This window comes from Synchytrium microbalum (genome assembly GCF_006535985.1).
Source record: "Synchytrium microbalum strain JEL517 chromosome Unknown SmJEL517_scf0075, whole genome shotgun sequence".
NCBI classification, from domain to species: domain Eukaryota; kingdom Fungi; phylum Chytridiomycota; class Chytridiomycetes; order Synchytriales; family Synchytriaceae; genus Synchytrium; species Synchytrium microbalum.
Window position 1 is genome coordinate 22,870 of NW_022158424.1, and position 21,277 is coordinate 44,146.

The following is a 21,277-nucleotide window of genomic DNA, read 5'->3' on the forward strand; positions in this document are numbered from 1 at the left end:
GTTATGCAAGTTTGTTTTGAATGGCGCGTGTTTTGATGATGGCATAGGTTTACATATGCGATCAATGATATGGAGGGTGCCAATGTAATCATTACACATGAAAATATATGATTCAGTTGTCTCATTATACGTACCGGTGGTGATGTTTGCTCGAGGCAAGATCGTCAGTCCAACAAAACTTGCAGATGCGATGTGAGTCAATGCAGCCACGATCAGCGCCAAAAAGAGTACTTTCATGGTTTATAACGTGTCAAATAACGTGTGTATTCTTGTCTTGGTTGATTCTTGTCTTTCAAGTGCTGATCGTCGTCAAACGTAAATTAGTTGAGTAATGGGCAAACGTGGAAAGAGACAGGGAAAGCCTCGTAAGCGAGATATTGATCCGGCAGCTGCCAAGAAGGCATGGGAGGAGCGTCCTCCAGCTCAAGACGGATATGTTGATGCAAGGCATGAAAATCCAGCTTTTACACAATATTACAAGGTGAAGCAATTTGAAGCTTACTGGTTAGACTAAGTTAGCTAACTGTGTTAGTTACGTAGGCTCAAGGTCTAGTTCCTGAAGAAGAATGGGATGTCTTTGTAGAGTCGCTACGTACATCGCTGCCAACTACATTTAGATTCATTTCGGGCAGGTGTGTGTTTTGCATGAGAAAAAAAAGAGCCCTTTAACAACAACATTGTTGATCCAACCAAACTCACACATTCGACTACGTTCATTAGTGAAGCTCATGATACTCGTGAATGGATGATTCGTGAATACTTTGATATCTTCAAAAAGGCTGTTGATGAGGAACAAGTCACCACCACTGACACTGATCTTGATCGCAAGGCGGCTGAAACATTCATGGCTCCTACTGTTATACCATGGTATCCAAATGAGCTGGCGTGGTTTGTCGAAATACCGAGACGCGTGCTACGCAAGAATGAATCGCTGGCCAAGTTTCATCAGTGGCTCGTGTCTGAGAATGAAATGGTATGAGAGCTTGTATCGTGTTTGATCACAGCAATATGGTGAGCTATAGCGTTCTTTTTTTGTTAGGGCACGATATATCGTCAAGAAGCAGTCAGTATGATTCCAGTCTTGTTTCTTGACGTGAAACCTCATCACTATGTAAGTTTGAGCCGAAAAAGAGCTTTAAGTCTCGAGTCATAGTGCTAAAACACTGTTTACCAACATAAGGTCCTGGATATGTGTGCTGCACCAGGAAGTAAGACGTGCCAAATGCTGGAAATACTGACTGCAAATGATGATATCAATACAAGTAAGACACGCTTAAAAAACTACATCCACACCAGCAAATCATGGTGACTGAACCTTCATATCTCCCCCACCCCCACCTAGACGGCCTCATGATCGCCAACGACTCAAACACTGCACGCGCTCACATGCTGATCCACCAAATGAAGAGACTACCAACCCCATGTCTCCTGGTTACGAATCACGACGCTCAATTCTTTCCACGATTGAGAACGCATACGTGTGATGCTACTGGACGGACTGTCGTCGAGAATATACTGTTTGATCGGATACTGGCTGATGTGCCTTGTTCGTAAGTTGATCAAACAATTAATGTTGAGTGATAGAAATGTTCTTACCTTTTGCGTTTGCAGAGGTGACGGTACACTTCGCAAGAACTTGGCCATATGGGCCAAATGGAATCCTGCGGAGGGGCGTGGATTGCACAAGTGAGTTCAAATGATTGAAGATGCCTCTTACTTTTCTTATATTCTGACCAAGTACCTACCTTTTTCCAATCCAACTCTAGTTTACAACTGGCAATTCTGGATCGAGCTTGTGAGTTGCTCAAAGTTGGAGGTCGAGTGGTTTATTCCACGTGTAGTATGAATCCAAGTAAGTGTGACCCGAGCAAAAATAATGGGAAAGGACATGCTCCGTATACGTCCATGTTGTCATATCCACTCAGTTCCTTGCTACCATCCCATTAGTTGAGAATGAAGCAGTAGTAGCAGCAATGCTCGCACGTGCTCCCGGCACGTTCGACCTACTTGACGTATCACATCAAGTTCCTGGATTGAAGAGACGGCAGGGATTATCCTATTGGAAGGTAAAAAAACCAACCACGCTTTTCGAGATCCTATTAAATTAGGTAGATCTTCATGACGGACTCAACATATTTATATTTAGGTTCCATCAGACAGTATAGACGAACAAGGCCAAATGGTATTCTATGATGAATTTGAACTAGCCCCTGAGTCAAAAATGAAGTGGACGACCACCATGTGGCCACCTGCTAATGTTGAGGAACTGCATCTTGAAAGATGGTGAGTTTGTGCTGCTGTAGGCTTTCAGTGGTTCGTAAGAATTTCCGGGTGGAAGCTTCAATACCCACTACTTTGATATTTGTCACTCATCAAATCTCATCACCCGCTTGCCTTCTTTCATCAAACAGCATGAGACTACTACCACACTACCAAAACACGGGTGGCTTCTTCGTAGCCGTAATTCAAAAGAACAATGTGTATAAAGGATTCAAGAGGCCTCAAAAACCCAAGACGGAGGAAGTCAAGAAGAGGGCATCTGAAGAATTGTAAGTTGATTGCATCATAAATTGTGTCTCGGGGCGTTTTTGTTGTTGTTGTTGTTGATGGTTTGGTGTTATCTGTAGGCTGTCTAAAACTGATGGGAAACGTAGAAAATCTAACGCTGAGAAGCTCGTCGGATCAGATATTGCCGTTGAAGAACCAGATCTAGATGAATCACCGGATGTCATGGATGAACGGGATGATGCTGCACCAGATGGTGAAGATGCCATGCTAGATGTAGAAGATGCTGATCTGCAGGTTGATGAGGCTGACGCCGAGACTGTTACTGCTGATACACAAGTGCAGCAGCCGGAAGGTCCAGCACCGTCCACGTTGATTCAAACTGCTCCAGTGAGGGGTGAATTGCCTTTTCATGCGTATACCGCCAAGTCACCTGATATCAAGAGTATCATGTAAGGCCTCTGTCATTTGTTTCTCTTGTCGTAAGGTGTTTTTCCCTCCTTCTTTAACTCGACCCACTAATGCACAGGGACTGGTATGAACTTGACCATTCATTCCCAGTTGATCGAGTGCTGGGTCGTATACCATCGGGTGCTAAAAGCATGTGGATGGCTTCACCGGCTGTTCAGAAAGTGTTGTCGTGTTTCAATGCTCCTGCTCTAAAGGTAATCTTTGGGAGTATGTCGGCGGGTTTTTGCCCTCATATTCACTCGGTAATTCACTACAGGTTGTTTACGCTGGAATGAAGGTCTTCATAAAGAATGCTGGGGATGCTAAAAAGTACGTCAGTCGCCTGTTCGGAAAAAATTTTATACTTGTTTGACTGACAAGAAAAACACACTGTAGTGGCTCAATGTGCACATATCGAATCGAAAACATTGCAGTGCCACTAATGTTGCCATTCTTACCATCACCGTCTCAACGAATGGTTACAATATCGTTTGATGACTTGTTGACTCTTATTGGGCTTGATTATCCCAAGTTTGGATCGTTTAGTGTGGAAGTTCAGGAGTATTTAGTGCGTCAAGGTAACTAACGATGGTTATGGGCTGATTTTTTCTCGTTGTTATCGAGTCTTGATTGACATCATGCTTTCATTCATAGCAATTGGACCATTGATCATGAAATTTGATCCATCGCTGGATACGTCTGGTCGTGCCAAGTATGTCATAGCCTATCGCTCGGTACTATTTTTCTCTTTTTTCTCTCCGATGTCTAACTCACTCTAATTCACATTTTTGAAAAGGGGCCGTCTCGTAAACCACATTATGTACATACCAGTATGGAGAGCAGCAACGTCCATATCTGTCTTTTTGGACAAGATAGAACGCAAGAATATTTATGCTAGATTAGCGGGATTGGAGTATGAACCAACAGTCATTCAGTTTCCTGTCAAGAACAAGAATTTCAAAATGGGAGATGATAAGGTTGCCGATGTGGCAACAAGTGTAGTTGATTCTGTAACTACGAGTGTGGAGTGATTTGAGGAATAGAGGGAAACATGTTTGCATTACTCAAATTTGGGTTTTGTGTTTTGGTTGGAAATGTTTCTGATTTCCACAAGCGGTTTGTCTGGACGACTAAACATGCACCTTGAGTTGGCGAGGGTTAATGGGAATGGATGATTTCTTGAATGCTTGGATGTATTGAAAGAGTTGCTGAGGAGTAACAAGTCAGTGATACTTCTGAAGTTCGTTTCTCTCCTACTTTACCATGGTCTGCAATGATTCGACACCGGACGAAGAATAAATCTTTCGCCAAGTTTGCACAATGACTCGAGGATGAGAAACGAAATGGTATGAAACCAGATGGATGTTGATAGCATGTGAGAAGTGTACTTGCAGAGCGTTTGCCTGCGAGATTATGTATCGACACGAAGCAGTCAGTGTGATTCCAGGCCTGTTTCTTGGCGTAAAGTCACATCATTGTGTTGAGTTTGAACAAAACAAAGTGACTGATTCTATTTATCAAAAACTAGATTATGGATATGTGTGCTGCGGCAGGTAGCACAACGTGCCAAATGCTGGAAAAACTGACAAATGCTGGTATTAATACAAGTAGACATACCCAAAATATCGCTGGAGAGGATTTCATTATGGTGACGATATCTACATTCTTCACCACATCTCGACGGCCTCATGATGACCGACGACTCAGACGGAGTACGAGCTCACATGCTCATCCAACGATGGCAGAGACTACCAACGTCCTGTCACACATCCTTAATTAGTCTAGCAGCAATGAGAGCCCAATGCGATCACGAGCTCTCAACACATTCGATCACCTTGATGTGTCAGATCAAGTGTTTGGATCAGTACCTGGATTGAGAAGGCGACAAATCATTTTGTGTTCTTGGAAGGTAATAAAGAGGCCAAAAATACTGCCTTCCTTCCCATAAATTGCGTATGTGGCTTCATGTCTGCCTCCACATTGTACTTAGGGTCCATCGGACAATGTAGATGAAGGTGAAATGGTATTCTATGATGCAGTCGAACGAGCTCCTGAATCTTGCAGTCGAACGAGCTCCTGAATCTAAAATAAAGTGGTCGACCGTGGCCTCCTGCTAATGTTGAGGCACTTCATCTTGAATTATGGTGAGTTTGTGTTGCTGAGAAACGCTCAGGTTGCCTACACCTGATGAAAACCGTAGAAAATCCAATGTTACGAAGTCCGTTAAATCCGATGTTGCTGCTGAAGAAGAGCAGGCTATTGATGAATCATCAGATGTTATGGATTCAGCAGATATGATGTTGAACCAGCCATGCTAGACATTGATTTCGCTGATCCCCGGATTGAAGAGCAAGACGATAATGTTTGTTCTAATGATACGCGATTCCAACAACAGCAAGGCCCAGTGTCTTCGATGCACTCTCTTTTCTTGAATATATAAGAGTCCTGCACCCACACCTATACCAGGCCTCGCGGAAGTACTACTCTTTGCCTCTGAAATACAACTAACTCCACAAGCAGAAAAACAAACGGAAACACAGCATAAAGTCCATCTACACACAACTAGACGTCCTTAACATGCAACTCAATCTCTATTAGTGTAAAATGCCAAAACTATACAAACATATTAAAACTTATCATCCCACGACGAATCATCCCAAGCAGATGGCAAAACGGCAGGTTTCACAGGTGTAGTGCTCATACTAGTGCCATAAGCCATACTATTTTGCATGATACTTGTTGTGGGACCAGCGGGAGGTGGAGGAAGACCAGTAAAGAGGTTTTGCTGTGGTGGCTGCTGTGATTGTGATGTTCTTGTTGATTTCGGTGATGGCTTTTTGGCGACTGTTGCTGGTTTTGGTTGTAGTGGGTTTCGTGATTGTGCTGGGTTGTTACCGATTACTAAGAAAGCGCGTGAAGAGAAATAAAGTCAGAGTCGAACGACAGCCAAAAAAGGATGGTGGGGGAAGATTAATGGCTTCGGAATTCAATTCCTTGTTGTCAACATGACCTGGCAGCCAACACAAAATACAACATACACACTCACCACTATTCTCAAAATCATCGAAATCATCCCAGCCATTCTTCCCCTTACTAGGCAGTGACATTCCACCAACACCATTAGTCCCCCCAAAATTAGTCGCTGGAGCAGGAGGTGGCGGTGGCAAAGCAGGCATAAACCCTCCAGAATTCGACGTCTTCAAAGCCGAAGAACTATTACTCCTACCAAACGACGATATCGGATTCGAAGCAACAGTAGTTCCATAAGCTCCAAAAGATCCAGTTAACTCGCTACTACCATTACCATTAAACCCACCAAAGCTGTTATTACTATTATTGTTGGCGCTATTGTTGACACTATTACTATATGAAGGTATCACAGCTGGTACGAGTGGATTTGTAGATGGTGGTGGTGGATTCTTGCTACTATAACTGGTCGGTTGTGTTGACGGTAGACCACCTGGTAAACTAGCCGAGTGATTCATCGGTACACCTGCAGGGACAGCACCATTAGTACCAGCACCACCATCCGCGACTTGCTGTACCATACTTTCAGCTTCTTCAGTCAGCTTCTTTATGAATATATTGATGGTTTTGATGGCATTCATTCTCGTCTTTTTGTCAGGATCGATAAGCAGTGGTCCTATGGCAGGTATGATTTGGGTTGCTAGATCTGGTGATGTTATGTGAGAGCTGGATGCAGTTAAGGCAAGTAAACCTGCATGTCGAGCTGGCGGGAATGGATCTTTGAGTGCTCGAGATAGGCCTGGTATTAAAAACTTTTTCAGTGTTGAGGCAGAGAGGTTTGGTACGAGCTTTCCTAGACATATTACTGCATTCGTTCGGATTCCAGCCTCTAAAAATGGAGCGTTTTGAAGATTTAAGAGGGCTGGCGCAAAAAGTAATCGTAAATGCCGTCGATGCATGAATGCAACATACCTTCGTCACTCTGAAGCTTCCCCAGATAGTTGACCACATCGTTATTCAAGATTTTGGAGGAAAGCTAAAGGCAGAGCAAATCCGTGAGCATAAAATGATCACAGACACAGCGTGTTAAAAACTGCACCAAAGACATGGATCATACCTTCGGGAGTAATGCTAGAATTGCCCGCAACGTAGCTTCTCTAACCAGAGCCTACAAATGGAGTCGATGATGTGAGATTTCTACACAAATTTCGGTCGACGCCAAAAAAAGTGACATTCGACACAATCGTGTGCTTCCACGGGATCGACCATCCATCAACCACAACGGCCTTTCAAACTATAAACACATACATGAATATCCATAAATCCAGCAGCAAAATGACTCCATATCTTCTCATTGACAACATTTTCAGGCAACAATTCCACAAAATCCGTCAGCGCATTACACAATGTCACACGTATAGATCGGTCAGGCATAGCAAAAGCTCGGACAATAATGGGAACGATATGTTTTTCGTATTCAGGTGGTGGTAGTGCTTTTCCCATTTTCATAATGAGGTTTAAAGCTGGTGGTCCTATACCACCAAATTCTAATGCATTGGCTATTTCGGGGAGGACTTTGTGGAGCCTGAATGCTGGTGGCAGTTGATCTACGTTTGCGAGTAGGTGCCTACAACCGGTGAATAACGCGTAAGTCTTGGTGCAGCCAAAAAAACGGTAGCTTGAGTGAGTCGCACTTGATGAATTCCTCCTTTTCAGGCTTTTCCTTTAGCGATATCTGATCTAGAAACTTGACAGTATACACGATTGGGTGATCAAAGTACGGATTTGTTTCAAGTAACGGCATTGAAGGTCGTTGCCGTGGATCATCAGCAACAAGTCTTTGGAAGGTTCCTAGTAGTTGCTAACAGAGCGAGAACAAAAATGGATCAAGATAAGAAGATAGCGTCTCTTCACGTTTGCAACACGTACTGGCGGAATGGATCCATTCGAGAAACCATCTTGTCTTGGGAGGATTCCATTAAATATTTCATAAATTAACGTTCCGAATGTCCATGAATCCACAACAAAAGGAGGATTGCTATAATTGATGAGCAGAGTGAGTAACTGAACACAATTCCTTCCTCCTTTACCAAGGATAGTTGCTTTTTTTTACCTCTTGACGATAGACCAAGATGCTTTCCTCACTTCAGGAGGCAAGTACTTGTCATCAACCCATTTCAACGCCGAGGCAATGAATATCGGATTATCTTCCTGTAGCGAGCAACATAGTTCCCATCCTGCCAATCTGTATTAACAGTGTTGGTGAGACTCCACGTCATCATCACAAACCTTATGAAACAAAAAAAGCGCAACACTCCCGACAATCGATACTCACTTCCATTCACCCGAAGCAGTAACATAGACAGAAGATCTCGTAATATTCCCATGTACAAGCCCGCAATCCGTGTTTATGAACTTGATGGCGTTGATGAGCGACCATAAACCCCATTGTATGATGAGCGAGTCTTTTGGTATGGCACTGAGAGGCTGCACTGGTTCAGTAGCAATGTAGATTTCCTTTTCAGTTTCGACACCGTCTGCATAAAGACTGTGTAAGGAGAGATCGCGATAGAATGAAACAATACATTGTCTTTCATGATTTACCAACGAATTTGAGCAGTGTCGGATGCCTCATCTTTTTAAAAGACTTAAAGGCATTACTAGCGAGTTGCCGATGATCTTTTTTCTTGACTAGAGATAAGAATGGTCACAGTTAGAATCACCAACATTTAAAACAGCGATTTGATGTTTTGCGATCAAAGAGAGACATTGCAAGAAATCAAGCAAACAAGAGCCACGATCGAGGTATACCAGATCAGTATTTTAGGACGTACCGCAGTCAAAGTAGAAAACCGTCAAATTGCTTCCATCAGATTTCAGAGTTCCTCGAAAAAGTGTAAAGAGAGGGCCTTCGCTCAGTTTCTCATTCAGACTAAAACAGCAGTTGGCTAGAGGGCTTCCTACTGCCCTGGCGAACAGGTCATATACCGCTTGAGCCATTGAATCTACTAGTGGTGCAAAACTGAATTTGGTGGTGGTTTAACGTTTGGAGTGTGAGTAAAGGTCGAAAGGACGTGTCGTTTACTATGAAAATGAAATATTTGGACCATTATACACGCGCTGTCACTCTTATTTACTCATCATTGACCTGTTTCTGTAGGCCACAATGGGTACATTCGTGATGTACCCAGTACATTACGAAGAACATTTAATTGTGTTCATATGAACGAGTATGGCTCGAGAAAGGAACGTTTCTGGAACCGTCAAAGTGCTAATTAATGATGTGAAATCTGACACTTCAATCTGGGTGTTTGCTGAATACTCAATACTCCATGCACATTCTCGTTATTCCGAACGTCAACCTGCCCTCTTTCTACGCCATGCTTTCTCTTTGTGATGTTTTCCATCTCTCTGGATTGTGACTTCCTTATGAGGCTTCACTTTGCAACATAACGTCGACACAACGTCGGTTGCGTGCAAGACAAATTTCCCTTTGCTTTTGCATATCTGACGGTCAGGCTGAAAGTTGCCGCCTTCGAGTCCCAGCTGCCCACTATGCAGCTCTCAAACGCTCTCAAATCGTGACAGCAGCCATCGCTGTGCACTGACAGCAGAGTTGAGCCAGATACCCTCAACCTTCAAACCTCGTTCTCGACTGATCAAGACGCCCCTCCTATAGATGCAGCACGTGAATCTTGATTGTAAGAGCTTCTCAATAGATCCACGTGATTACTATCTTTGTTCTCGAATGCGCAAAGAAAGCTTCACTACAAATGGATGATCGCTCTCAATTACAAGCATTGTTTGAGTTCGTTGTTGTTTGAGTTCGTTGACTTTAAAGTTCTTTGAAAATACAATATCCAGATTCTACCTCTTTAACGTGTGTCTAGATTGGAATGATTCGACGAAAACGCGAGAAAATGAGCGATTTGTGGCGAATGCCATCGGTCAGTTCTAGAGGTGATCTTTGCCGTTTGTCGTATGATCTCGCCCAATAAACAGCATCCGGCCTATTACGCAGTAGATGATTCGTGATTGACGCGCTCTGCGCTCTATGGTGATGAACACTCAAAATTCCTCAACTAATAAAACGAGTTGTGATAAACAGGACGAGAGATACGAGAGGAGTGGACTTGCCAATAAGGAAAACGAAACAGCATCAGTCATGCTCTCACAATCCGGGCTGCCGAATCTACCTGGCAAGGACTCGAAAACCACGACACAAACCGTGAATCCCACGCCTGGACTCAATGAACCATATTCATTCTCTGCTGAACCACGTCCAGTCCAAAACAACCAGCAGCAGATACAGAGAAAGAAATATAGAGATGTTGCCGTCGCGCTGCCTCCTGCCGCCGAAAAGGATCAACGACTGGCGTATGTCTTGCATTTTAATCGTTTGATTAATGTGGATTTTAATGTGGAGGAGTGGATGCTCACCGTACTATACTATTCGTACTGTATAGACCAGTTAATATCATGCACGATCGTCGAATTCATCGTGGAAGTACATATGCTGCTCCAATAGGTGCATTGGTGAGTGATTGGAGTGAGGATGTGGATCATGCATGGATACCATAAACGATGTTGGATATACACATTCAAATTACACCAAAATTCGCTAATGACGTGATCCTAACCTCCCCACTTACCTAGAACTCACAACCTGATCCGGTGGAATTGGAACGCCAGGCCGAAATGAAGCGACGTCTTAAAGCCCGCAGACGTGCAGAAGCCCAACGCAGACCAAAGACCCCCGATGCAGTCGAAGGCCGTCGTCACATCGAAGTGCAAACCGACGTATATCTAGAAGAACTATCCGACAAGGTCCCAGAATCCGATGCCGCCGCCCAAACCGACGCATTCCTGGACCGTCCACCATCTCCCCTGTACATCCCTCAAAAATCAGGCATGGATGCATCAACCCAAATCCTGGAGGGCGAACTATTCGATTTCGATATAGAAGTCGGCCCAATCCTGCAAGTCCTCGTAGGCAAAACTCTAGAACAGTCATTGATGGAGGTAGCTGAAGAAGATGAATTGGAATCATTGCGTAAACATCAGTCGGAATATGAGACTCGTCGTGCTGCTGAACTTGCTGAAACGCAACGTCTGGAGGAGGCTGAACGTCGTAGAACTGAAGAGAAACAACGTAGGTTACAGGAACGTGAACGGGTTGCAGAGTTGCAACATCAGGCTGCTGCTAGAGTCGCTGCTCGGGCTTTTGCTAGTAGTTACTTAAAGGATTTGGTACCCTCTGTATTCGAGACGTTGACTCAGCGTGGATTCTATGGTGATCCGGTGCAAAAAGAAGTCGAGTCCACCTTCTTGCCTTGGTTGACTGGTCAAGTGGAGTCATCGCTGGATCGATACAAGACTGCTCAGCAAGTCGTTGATGGTATGTTTGCGTCAGTTTTTTTGTTGGGTTGTTGAGTACTGTCCTCACATATTCTTTGCCATTGGTAGCTCTCTTGCTGCAGGCTATTCGAGAACTACGACAATAGTAGAGATACCATATATTGTGCTTTATTGAGTTGCTTAACATGCCCCCACGTGCTTCCCTTAACAAAACCGTAGTCTGTAAATAACTGTATGATGTTGTGTATAAAGACTATTCAAGTGTCGCCAATATTGGTTTATAGAAAGATTCGAACGTGAATTTCGTTTCGTGTCTCCTGTTTACGGGAATACGCGCAGACTCAGATTCCAAGCAAGCCTTACCACAACATGATTTCGTGATCTGGAACGATTATATAGTGAACTTAGTTGCTAAGAACCGTCTTGATCTATCTAAGCTCGCTGCCAGAAATATCCAAGCTCCATCAAAAACAAAAATGACAATGGCCAGTCTGTTATCACGACGAGGAACTCTCTATGGTCTAGACGACAAGTAATCATATAAATACTATTCAAAATTATGCAAAATCTTTATATTGTAGTCTCGCCTTTGTCACTCATTTGCTCACAAACACACAACATTTAGAATCGTGCTCGACATTGGAAGCCTCTACATAAAATGTGGATTTTCAGGAGAATCACGTCCACGAAGCATTGTCCCGACGTGTATTCATCCATATGCTAATGTGCTGGATGGGAGTAGGACTGTTGGAGAGGTAATATGTTGAATTCGTTGAACATTTGATGACTGTGAGCTGAATCTTTTTGGCCTACATTGCTCCTAGTTGATCACATTATGGAATCTTGAAATCCAGAACGACGAGATAGAGCATTTAGAGGATCGGATTGCGGATTTGTTGTACCGGATCTATCAGAGGTGACAAACCCCAAGATGACCACTACGATTCAACATGATCTTCTTATTTTCTTTGGCTTCTTATAGGGAATTACTAGTGGATCCACGACAACGCAAAGTGATTCTTTGCGAGAGTGCTTTACTGCCCATGCCGGCCAAGAGAGCTATTACGAGGGCGCTGTTTAATGTGCTGCAAGTGAGCAAAAAAATCGTACTTAGATGTGACTGATGGTATTCTCACCCTATTCAATGATTTCTTTCCTAAAGGTCCCTGCAGTCACATTCCTATCATCAAGCTGGAGCGCCTTGATATCATGTGGGAAGCAAACAGGACTCGTTGTGGATGTTGGATATCATGAGGCTACAGTCCAAGCGGTATCTATCCCTACTCCCTGCTCGCTTATTGTTCTCGTATGCCAACACCGTCACCACACCAGGTCTACGACGGACGCCCCATCCTCCACTCAATCAAATCAATACCGCACGGAGGACACGCTCTAACAGCCCGTCTCGCAGACCTCATATTCTCAAACACGTCTGACCTCATCATCAACAACCAGCCTGTCGAGCTTAATCCTGACTCATCGTATACTATCTGTCCGTTGCAAATGTGGGAGGATTTGAAAGCTCGTTATCTTCATGTGAGGCCTATTGGTGTATCGACGACGTCTATTCAAGATGATTGGGAGCAACAGAAACCTGTTGTGTATGGATATGAGAATATTCGAGTGACATTCCCGTCGTGGGTTTGTGAGTCTGCTTGTGAGGTCTTGTTTGAGAAGGATGATGATGGGATGTGTGTCGCTGGGATTATGTTGGACGCTTTGATGAATGTAGGCATATTTGATCTGTATTGAGTGGCTGATTTTTGCTATCTGGGGTCATCGCAGAAAGCTGTGGCAATTATAAGCATCCAGGTGTTTCTTCTGGATTTGCTGAACCATTTTCTTGCTTTGACTGTAGTGTCCATCAGATACACGAACAGAACTCCTCCAAAATATAGTCATTACCGGAGGAACATCATGCATACACGGTTTCTCGTATCGTCTATATCATGATCTGATACGGAAAATGAAAGAGTCAAAGAGATGGAAGGAATTGGAGTTTGAATCCAAAGTAAAATTCTTGAAACCAGTGTTTCCTGCTAGTGTTTTACCTTGGGTTGGAGGTAAGAGAAAAAAAACACGACAAATTGTGTCATGAATGTTACTAACTTTTCAGCATTCTGATAGCATCACTTGTTGGATCACTCAAACTGCCCTTTGTCGAAGTGAATAGAACCGAATATGTCAAAGATCCTGTTGCGATGATACCGGATTGGAGTCTGATAACACAGGCTGCTTGAGATGTAAAAACTGTTACTACTTGTTTAACATTCAGTGCTCTATAAACTTTGCATATCCTCGTCATTCAACCAGGCATCTTTTCTTTCTGTTGATTTCCTCGTTGTGTATTGATGCTACAAATCGTTCCGAACGAGAGGGATCAGATTGCTCAAACTGTCATTTCATGAATACCTCTCACCTTGCACGTCTCCATCAGAAATCATCGTCATCATCGGATTTAAGGTTGGAGCAAAACCCCCGACCCAATACAATGTGACTTCTTGATCTGGAACGATTACTGAATCTATCTTGCTTGCTTCAAACAGGTCAATAAAGCATTTTCTTCATTAAAGAGGGTAAGTCTAGACGCGTCGTTTCGCGTTAGAGTTCACATTTAAAAGGATTCGCGGCTCCTTGAACAAAAAGTGTCTTGATTTGTTAATTGTTACATCCAATCTGGTATTTTTGTCACTGGTAAAGGTTACCAAGACCATCAAGCTCTGCGATGATTACGAGCCATACTTCAGGAGGGAAGCAGTTCTTGAGGGAAGATGGTAACTCCACGTTGAGGTCTGATTTCGACGGGTTTGACTCTACGGGTAGCTTTGACGAGCTTCCAGCCTAATTAGAGGGATCCGATATGCCAAATAATGATGATATAAGATTCTTCTTGAACATATCTATTTAGTAAATGCGGAAAATAGCAAACGAACACGATAAAACTTCATCACGAGTAGCAATAGAGGAGACTTAAGGGGGCATATTGAATACGACATACAGCACCTTCGAATTGAGACCAAAATGACCCTAGCAGCGAGTTTCCTTCGAGGTTCCGGCTGAGAACAGAGCGCAGATTGAACCGACCTTAACCAACGCGACATTCAAGATGGAAATAATTATTATTCGTGGCAAGATGCGCATCACGCGTTCCTACATCACGCTGTTATTGCTACTTGAAAGGATAATACTCAGGAACCGCTGATTTAAAACCGATTTCCAGGTTTCCCCTGTGTATAGCTATGGACGTACTTCATAAGCTATTCAAACATGTGGACAATATGCAAGAATTCTTATTGCAGTGTGAGATCAGCTCCACGTACAATCCATCATCAAATTCGACACAAACCGGCTTCTTGATTCATGGCGACTATGCATTCAATACCTTCATGGAGACCACTCTAGTCTGTTCAAATGAGGTTCCCGGAAGTCCGCCTGCCATCTCCTCGATACGATCTACTCAAACTGAGGTAAGAACTACTCGACATTTGACATTTGAAGCTTGACAAGCTTCGCAGAGCTTTATGTCATCGGAGTCATCGGAGAAATAAGCTCACTTTAAATCATACATAGGTCGTTAGACGAGTTATTGACAAGTGCAAGACTCACAAGAAGTACTGCAAGCGCATCCTGTGTCTGGGACAACATAAGGTCTGTTGTTGTGACATTAAATGTATAATTACGTATACTCAATCGCAGGACCTCCCATTGAGCACGGTTAGAACTTTCCTAATACCATGATCAAGAGTATCAAGTCGTCTATTTGGTTGAAGCTACTATCTATGTAAGGGGGTTTTTTACGTTTGGAGTTCGTATTCGTCTAACTGACCAAATCCATAGTATTGGAGACGAGATGATGGTTCATTTACTCTTTCATTACTCTATCTTTACACTGCTGCCAAATTCATGCTACTTGCAAGTGTCTGGTAACGTGGCCCTTATGAACAGAATTTGTCCTTTTCGGCTCATAAGGTCAATACATTTGCTTCTTAGGGGTTTCCATATCTGATAGTGAACCGTTAGAACTGGCAGATAGTCGACTCTTCGCTCCCTTTCCGCCAAATATGGAATTCACAACAACACCCAACAAGAAACGTAAACGAGATGCTCAATTACCTAAAGCACAAGACTCCACGGACATTGACCAGGACGAGACGCTGCCAGCAAAGAAGAAGCGAATTCGTCGCTTCAAACGCAAAGTCAAACCTTTACCTGACTCAACCAAAACGGACTTGGACGACCCAGACGTCGATGGCAGAATGGACCTGGACGATCCGGAAGCCAAAACTATAATACCACCGCCAGTAGCATCGCACCTAGTGGTGCCAGTTGCCCCAGCACCAGCACTTGAGAAAAATCGATCGAATGAAAGTAGAGCTGAAAGCAAGGACGAAGGAAAAGATGGAGATTTGGGGTTCAAGTGAGTGCTTGCTTAACGCATTTTCCTGTGACAGTTTTAAGCTTAACTTTGTTTGAGCACATCAAGCACGAGCATCATTCTAAATAGACGTCGTGTCTTATATTCTCGACCTTTCCATGGAGTAAAAAACGAGGTGTTGGTTGGGCTACCCAAGATTCGTATGTCGATGCAAATATGTAACATGCACGTTTTGGGCATGTCGAGATTCGCGCATTTTTAACATTCCCTCTCTCGCTAGATGTTTTGAGTCTCTACAGACTTCAAATATTACGAAAAGACCAACCAAGAACTCCAACTCAAAAGCCATGGCCTACAATCACAGCGCAGACGATTCTTGCATACATCTTCCCACGTCAGTATGGTCTGGAGCACATATTCAAGAAGGATTCTCAGAAATCTTTTGGAAGGCCAATTCCTCCTGATTATACTGTTCGATATAATGCTGATCATTTTCATGATGTAAGGGTTGGAATTGGTAAATCATCCTTATATCAAGGCACTGATCCATGAAGCTTTTTTTCCAGAAACCAGTGCCAAAGCGCCTAAGGAAGGCCTTTGAGTTGGTCCAACAAATGATTCGACTGCATAGTACATGCAATTTTAAGGCTCTATACAACAAGCATTGTCCCGCACCTGTACGTGTTTCGCGCTGAACTCAACAGTGGAGATAAAAACGCTTCAAAATATGTCTTTTCTTTTGGCTTTAGACTGACTTGCCGGGATCAACTCCGTTGCCGGGACGAGATTACATGAGATGGACTAGTCCATTCTTCAATGTCTCTGGATTCGTCAAGGCTGTAGTTCGGCGTGTTATACCGAAGAAATTCCTCTCGACTACCCATAACACTATGGTCGTTTTCAAAGGTTAGTCAGTGCCGGTGTGTTGGATTAGTGTAAAGAAGCTGATCAAGGAACTGACTAAACCTCGTAGCTATTGATCGCTTTGTGCGGCTACGGAAATCAGAAGACATGACTCTACAACACGCGATAGATGAATTCAAGGTACCTATCGTTAAACGAGGACGCTTGTGTCTGGTTTTACATCAATCTCATTGGTATCCTTCTTAGATGTCGGATTGTGAATGGCTCGTACCTCTTGGATTTCAACAAGGACAGCACATCCCTCTGTCGGATACTTTGAAAAGGAGACAGCTACTAGAAGACTTTACGTTCTGGCTCTTTGATGGATTTATCATTCCCTTGATCAAGGTAATGTTCGGTAGCGAACCGTTGCTGTATCAGGAACTTTCGCAGTGAATTCTGAGTCTTCTTTTTGGCTTCTAGACTAGCTTTTATGTGACTGACACGACGGTATATCGTAATCGTATTGTGTACTTCCGAAGTGATATCTGGAAGCTCTGCTGTTTCCACATATTTGAGTCACTTGGTACTTCTACTTACAAGAAGATCTCTGAGGTAACAAGAAAACCCCGATGAGACGAATACATTATGACACCAAAAGGTACAACAGTAGCTGTTCAACTGACTAAAATGTCCAAATTATTCTTAGAAACAAGCAAAACGTACAGAGAACGAATCTCAGTTCCGTGTTTCTCGTGTGAGACTTGTGCCTAAAAAGAATGGGCTACGGCCCATTTTGAATCTTAGGCGCAGATTCAGTGTTATGTCAAAGGTATGCCACCTGATGAGTCCTGGCCTTCATTGTCAAGCACACCTATTTCCTTCAACGTCATTATCACATTACAGGAGGAACGCGAAGATGAGGATGAGTTAAAGAAGAAGGAAGATCAGAAACATGGGCCTCCCAAACCTACACTCAAAGATCCAAGTACGGACAAGGAAAACCCTAAAGAAAAGTACACGGTGATTACAACTACCAACAAGATCTTGAAGGATGCTATGCATATATTGAATTACGAGAAGGTGCTTTATTGTTTGAATTTCATGCAGTTTTTTTGCTACCTTCACCTGGCTGATTTCAACCACTTGCAATATCATTCCCCAGGGTAACAACCCTCAACTGATGGGCGGTGCAGTGGCAAGCCTTACTGACATATACTTGAAACTCAAGACATTCGCAAATGCTCTTCAAGCACAATCGTCAAATGGTGATTTGCCAAAGTTGTATTTTGTCAAGGTGGATATTACAGCAGCGTTTGATTCTATCAAGCATGATAAGCTATTGGAAGTGTTGAATGATGTGTTTACAGATGTATGTAACTTCGTGTTCCTACTACTGGAGAAGGGTTCTTTTGTTGACGATTCTGTATGCTGATCTGATTAGGAGGACTACTTTATTGTGAAGTACTTCTTGGCTTCAGCCGTAGATGGAAAATACTCAAGAAAGTGGCCCAAGAAGGCGTTTCCTGGAAGTGAGCTTGAAAGCGCGAGAGATCTTACTTTGATATGCCCACATGAAAACCATTCCATTTTTTCTCCTTAGGCGCAAACGTTCATTTTGCTGCTCTTGCAAATGATATGGCCAAAGATATGAAGAAGACCCTTGTCGCTGATACTGTATGTTGTGCTGAGCGGATTTGTGAGATTTGGGCGATTGCAAAAAGGTCATTTTGGCTGTTATGTTAGGTTGTTTATGATCGGTATGAAAAGGATGACATTTGGCAGATGCTTGAAGAGCACATCACAACAAATCTCGTCAAGGTACTGATCGAGAGAGTGATGTCGCTGTCCGTCAACAGATTTCTGAATACAACTTTAACTCAAACCAGGTTGGAAGACAAACATATCGTCAACGACAAGGAATCCCACAAGGATCAGTAGTGTCTGCATTGCTTTGCAGGTAGATTGCAAAACACTGTGGTTTTTTCGTCAGTTGATTCCGAAAACCATTCCATCAATTCCAAACACATTAGCCTGTACTATGGCCATTTGGAGCAAGCCGAACTATCATTCACGAATCAAGGCAACGATGGTCTATTGCTTCATTACGTGGATGATTTCATTTATATGACATCCAATCGTGAGAAAGCTGAACGATTTCTGCAGGTCATGACTCGAGGGTTGCCCGAGTATAGTGCTGCAGTGTCTCCTCACAAAACCATGACGAATTTCCCTGTCGAGGTGAATGGATTTGAGATGCGAGAGATTGATGGTGATGGTATGTGTCCTTGTGAAGTGCAATATTCATGATAATTGTATCAGATTTTTTGCCTCCTAGATTTCCCGTGGTGTGGCCATTTGATCAATACCCGTACTTTGGGTGTTACTGCCGATTACTCAAAGATGGTTCGAGAACGTGAGTGAGGTCATTTTCTCTCTCAGGATACTAACAAAAAAACCACACTAAGGGTCAGCATTGCTCATTTATGAACATAGAATTTCGAGAATCCTTGGGAGTAGACTACTTGAGGCACCAAGGCCAAGCACTCCGACGTAAAGTTTCTGCATACATGAAACCCAAATGTCATGCCCTCTACTTTGATACATCACTTGCCAAGTCACCTCATGTAGTGGCTGGATTGGACGCTGGGAGATTCACCGTGCTGCTCAATATCTATCAGAGTATGCGCATGTGTGCCATGAGATTTCGTATGTATATCAAGCAACTGGAAAATTCGAGCATGAAGAGTGTGAAAGTGGGACAAGTTGTTTTGAGTGCTATGCAAGAGAAGGTTGAGAAAGTGAAGGTCGCTAAGCGGGAGGAATTTCTTTCAAGTGAGTAGGCGCACATGAGATTTTTTTGTTTTTCGATGGATATGTAGGCAAAAAAGGATGACGAACATATTAATAGGTACGATCCATGGCTGTATACGTCTCATGAACAGATTCGTGAAGGGTCGAACCAAGACAACCGTAGCCCAAAAGATCAATTGTGAATGTCGTGTTGATGCCAAGGAAGTGTATTGGTATGTTTGTTGTTGGCGAACAAATTATTTCCGGTCTGAACATCTCTTGGTTTTGCTGAGTACAGGTTGGGACTGCAGGCATTCTACATTACTTTGAAATCCAAACAGACTGAACATTCACGTATAGTACAAGATTTGCATTCACGAGTCAATGCTAAAAAGTACTTGTTGGTGCGGAAGGCCGTGCAAGTTGTCATTACACATTCTTGTAATGACATCTTTGGACAGATGCAGTATTAACAACCGTGTATAACAACTGCAAGAAAATAGAACTTGTGACTGACTGATTTGATGCGAAAATATTAGATTTAATATGTGACGTGGATGCCAAAATCCTTCAACATGGATGGTGTATATGCACAAGATTCTACGTGTTCTAATCTCTCTAGTTGGCTTCTCCGAAATACGAGAGAGCAACATCCTCGACCTTCTTCCCCCTCATTCTAGCAATATGTTCGGGCGTCTTTTGATGTGCTAGAGCCTCAAACATTGCTTTACACACATTCATAGGGTTTCTAGATCCTCTGGTTTTGACTGCTATATCGTGGATGCCAACGCATCGACATATTTCGTGGATGTGGGGTGATGAGATCACACCAGAACCTATGGTTAGTGTGAGAGTTTGAGTTTGAGCAGCGATACCAATGCGATGCATGCAAAGCGGTGACCCATCGAGATAAAGGATCCAAATACATTGGAATCAGAGCAAAAAACAACCAATACACCGACATACCAGGTGGCAAAGGCCATATAGTCAAATTCGTAGCCTTATACTTGTATTCCGAGTTTGAAAATACCGTCCTGCCATCATATCTAGGAAAGAACTGCATATTCTTATTCGCATTCCTCGTAGCCTTTTGTACAGCAGCACCTGCATCGACAGCTCTACCAGCACCCATTCCAGCAAATCCATTATTGTTTCCTACCACCACCATGGCCCATATTTGACGTGCTTTGCCGCCGGATGTTGTACGTGCTATGCGACGGATGTGGAGGACTCGTTTCTCTGTTATTTCGATCTTGTCTTTGGTATCCTTGCTGTTTGACGTTTCGTTGCTTTGTGATGGTGAGGATGGTGAGGCATAGGATTTGGATATGGAGGGTGATGCATGTGGTGTCCGTATTATCGAGCGCCGTGCTAGGGCTGTATTGCTAAGTGAGCTTGAAAGGAGGTGTCTGGCTAGCATTTTCTGTTGGATTGTTTATTTCGGTGAAGACACGAAAAAAACATAGTGTGCTGTTGGAAGCAGGTTTTGTTTGTTGATCAAGATTGGAACTGAAGATTGAAAAGCTAATTGAATATATTTGCTTATAGATCTATCGACTTGAACGCCATCAAAACGAACCTGTGTGTTTGTGCCAGCTCATCAAAGATGGACGACATGCGTTCACGCGCAAGACACGAAGACTTGCGCTAATCAAATCAATTGCATTGCCTTCTATTGATGATTCGAAATCTTCGTTTAGACGGAGACCCGATCGACCTCAATCACACACCCTGTCTCAAAGGAGGTTTATGACAGTTGGTTCCAAGTTAGCGTTTAATTCGCCGATCGACCCTCTCCAAATCCTCAAAGTAACTTGATAACCTTGAAGTTTTCTTTGCATGAAAGCACTTGCTCCAGAATCGTTCCCCTTGCCGGCTTTAATCAACTAAGCTAGACAAACAACCTGAAAGGCTTGATCTCTTCTCCCACCTCCACTGCTTGAGATGGCTGACAAGAGAGCCAGTAGTGTCGAAAAGGGACACACA

The 21,277-nt window shown here is 43.3% G+C and overlaps 7 protein-coding genes across 7 annotated transcripts; 5 read left to right on the top strand and 2 right to left on the bottom strand.

The window, feature by feature from the left end:
• Window positions 1-331: 331 nt before the first annotated feature.
• Window positions 332-3,986, top strand: SmJEL517_g06089 (uncharacterized protein; the record flags this gene model as incomplete). The annotated part of the gene is made up of 17 exons (XM_031172015.1): window positions 332-481; window positions 541-632; window positions 721-973; window positions 1,040-1,111; window positions 1,181-1,262; window positions 1,343-1,550; window positions 1,612-1,686; window positions 1,767-1,852; window positions 1,948-2,066; window positions 2,147-2,283; window positions 2,412-2,549; window positions 2,628-2,957; window positions 3,035-3,170; window positions 3,233-3,285; window positions 3,352-3,533; window positions 3,610-3,667; window positions 3,752-3,986. 17 exons carry the CDS (start codon window positions 332-334, stop codon window positions 3,984-3,986), a joined length of 2,406 nt encoding a protein of 801 aa, XP_031022016.1.
• A 660-nt stretch (window positions 3,987-4,646) lies between these two features.
• SmJEL517_g06090 (uncharacterized protein) lies at window positions 4,647-5,035 on the top strand (the record flags this gene model as incomplete). The annotated part of the gene is made up of 3 exons (XM_031172016.1): window positions 4,647-4,667; window positions 4,736-4,864; window positions 4,946-5,035. 3 exons carry the CDS (start codon window positions 4,647-4,649, stop codon window positions 5,033-5,035), a joined length of 240 nt encoding a protein of 79 aa, XP_031022006.1.
• A 546-nt stretch (window positions 5,036-5,581) lies between these two features.
• SmJEL517_g06091 (uncharacterized protein) lies at window positions 5,582-8,557 on the bottom strand (the record flags this gene model as incomplete). The annotated part of the gene is made up of 10 exons (XM_031172017.1): window positions 5,582-5,856; window positions 6,002-6,811; window positions 6,895-6,958; window positions 7,040-7,090; window positions 7,231-7,549; window positions 7,617-7,783; window positions 7,852-7,960; window positions 8,036-8,167; window positions 8,258-8,459; window positions 8,527-8,557. The coding sequence occupies 10 exons, from the start codon at window positions 8,555-8,557 to the stop codon at window positions 5,582-5,584; spliced, it is 2,160 nt and encodes a 719-aa protein (XP_031022007.1).
• A 1,530-nt stretch (window positions 8,558-10,087) lies between these two features.
• SmJEL517_g06092 (uncharacterized protein) lies at window positions 10,088-11,426 on the top strand (the record flags this gene model as incomplete). Its single annotated transcript, XM_031172018.1, has 4 exons — window positions 10,088-10,299; window positions 10,389-10,458; window positions 10,579-11,320; window positions 11,389-11,426. The coding sequence occupies 4 exons, from the start codon at window positions 10,088-10,090 to the stop codon at window positions 11,424-11,426; spliced, it is 1,062 nt and encodes a 353-aa protein (XP_031022004.1).
• A 330-nt stretch (window positions 11,427-11,756) lies between these two features.
• On the top strand, window positions 11,757-13,520 carry SmJEL517_g06093 (uncharacterized protein; the record flags this gene model as incomplete). The annotated part of the gene is made up of 8 exons (XM_031172019.1): window positions 11,757-11,812; window positions 11,906-12,035; window positions 12,105-12,196; window positions 12,263-12,371; window positions 12,443-12,550; window positions 12,613-13,008; window positions 13,139-13,343; window positions 13,408-13,520. 8 exons carry the CDS (start codon window positions 11,757-11,759, stop codon window positions 13,518-13,520), a joined length of 1,209 nt encoding a protein of 402 aa, XP_031022005.1.
• A 999-nt stretch (window positions 13,521-14,519) lies between these two features.
• On the top strand, window positions 14,520-19,764 carry SmJEL517_g06094 (uncharacterized protein; the record flags this gene model as incomplete). The annotated part of the gene is made up of 24 exons (XM_031172020.1): window positions 14,520-14,747; window positions 14,851-14,928; window positions 15,000-15,061; window positions 15,118-15,203; window positions 15,271-15,697; window positions 15,785-15,855; window positions 15,936-16,156; window positions 16,222-16,332; window positions 16,405-16,561; window positions 16,629-16,699; window positions 16,766-16,906; window positions 16,982-17,113; window positions 17,208-17,330; window positions 17,405-17,581; window positions 17,664-17,870; window positions 17,943-18,030; window positions 18,102-18,175; window positions 18,245-18,319; window positions 18,388-18,458; window positions 18,532-18,776; window positions 18,837-18,914; window positions 18,995-19,333; window positions 19,410-19,524; window positions 19,590-19,764. The coding sequence occupies 24 exons, from the start codon at window positions 14,520-14,522 to the stop codon at window positions 19,762-19,764; spliced, it is 3,552 nt and encodes a 1,183-aa protein (XP_031022008.1).
• A 145-nt stretch (window positions 19,765-19,909) lies between these two features.
• Window positions 19,910-20,711, bottom strand: SmJEL517_g06095 (uncharacterized protein; the record flags this gene model as incomplete). The annotated part of the gene is made up of 2 exons (XM_031172021.1): window positions 19,910-20,127; window positions 20,258-20,711. The coding sequence occupies 2 exons, from the start codon at window positions 20,709-20,711 to the stop codon at window positions 19,910-19,912; spliced, it is 672 nt and encodes a 223-aa protein (XP_031022009.1).
• Window positions 20,712-21,277: the final 566 nt, after the last annotated feature.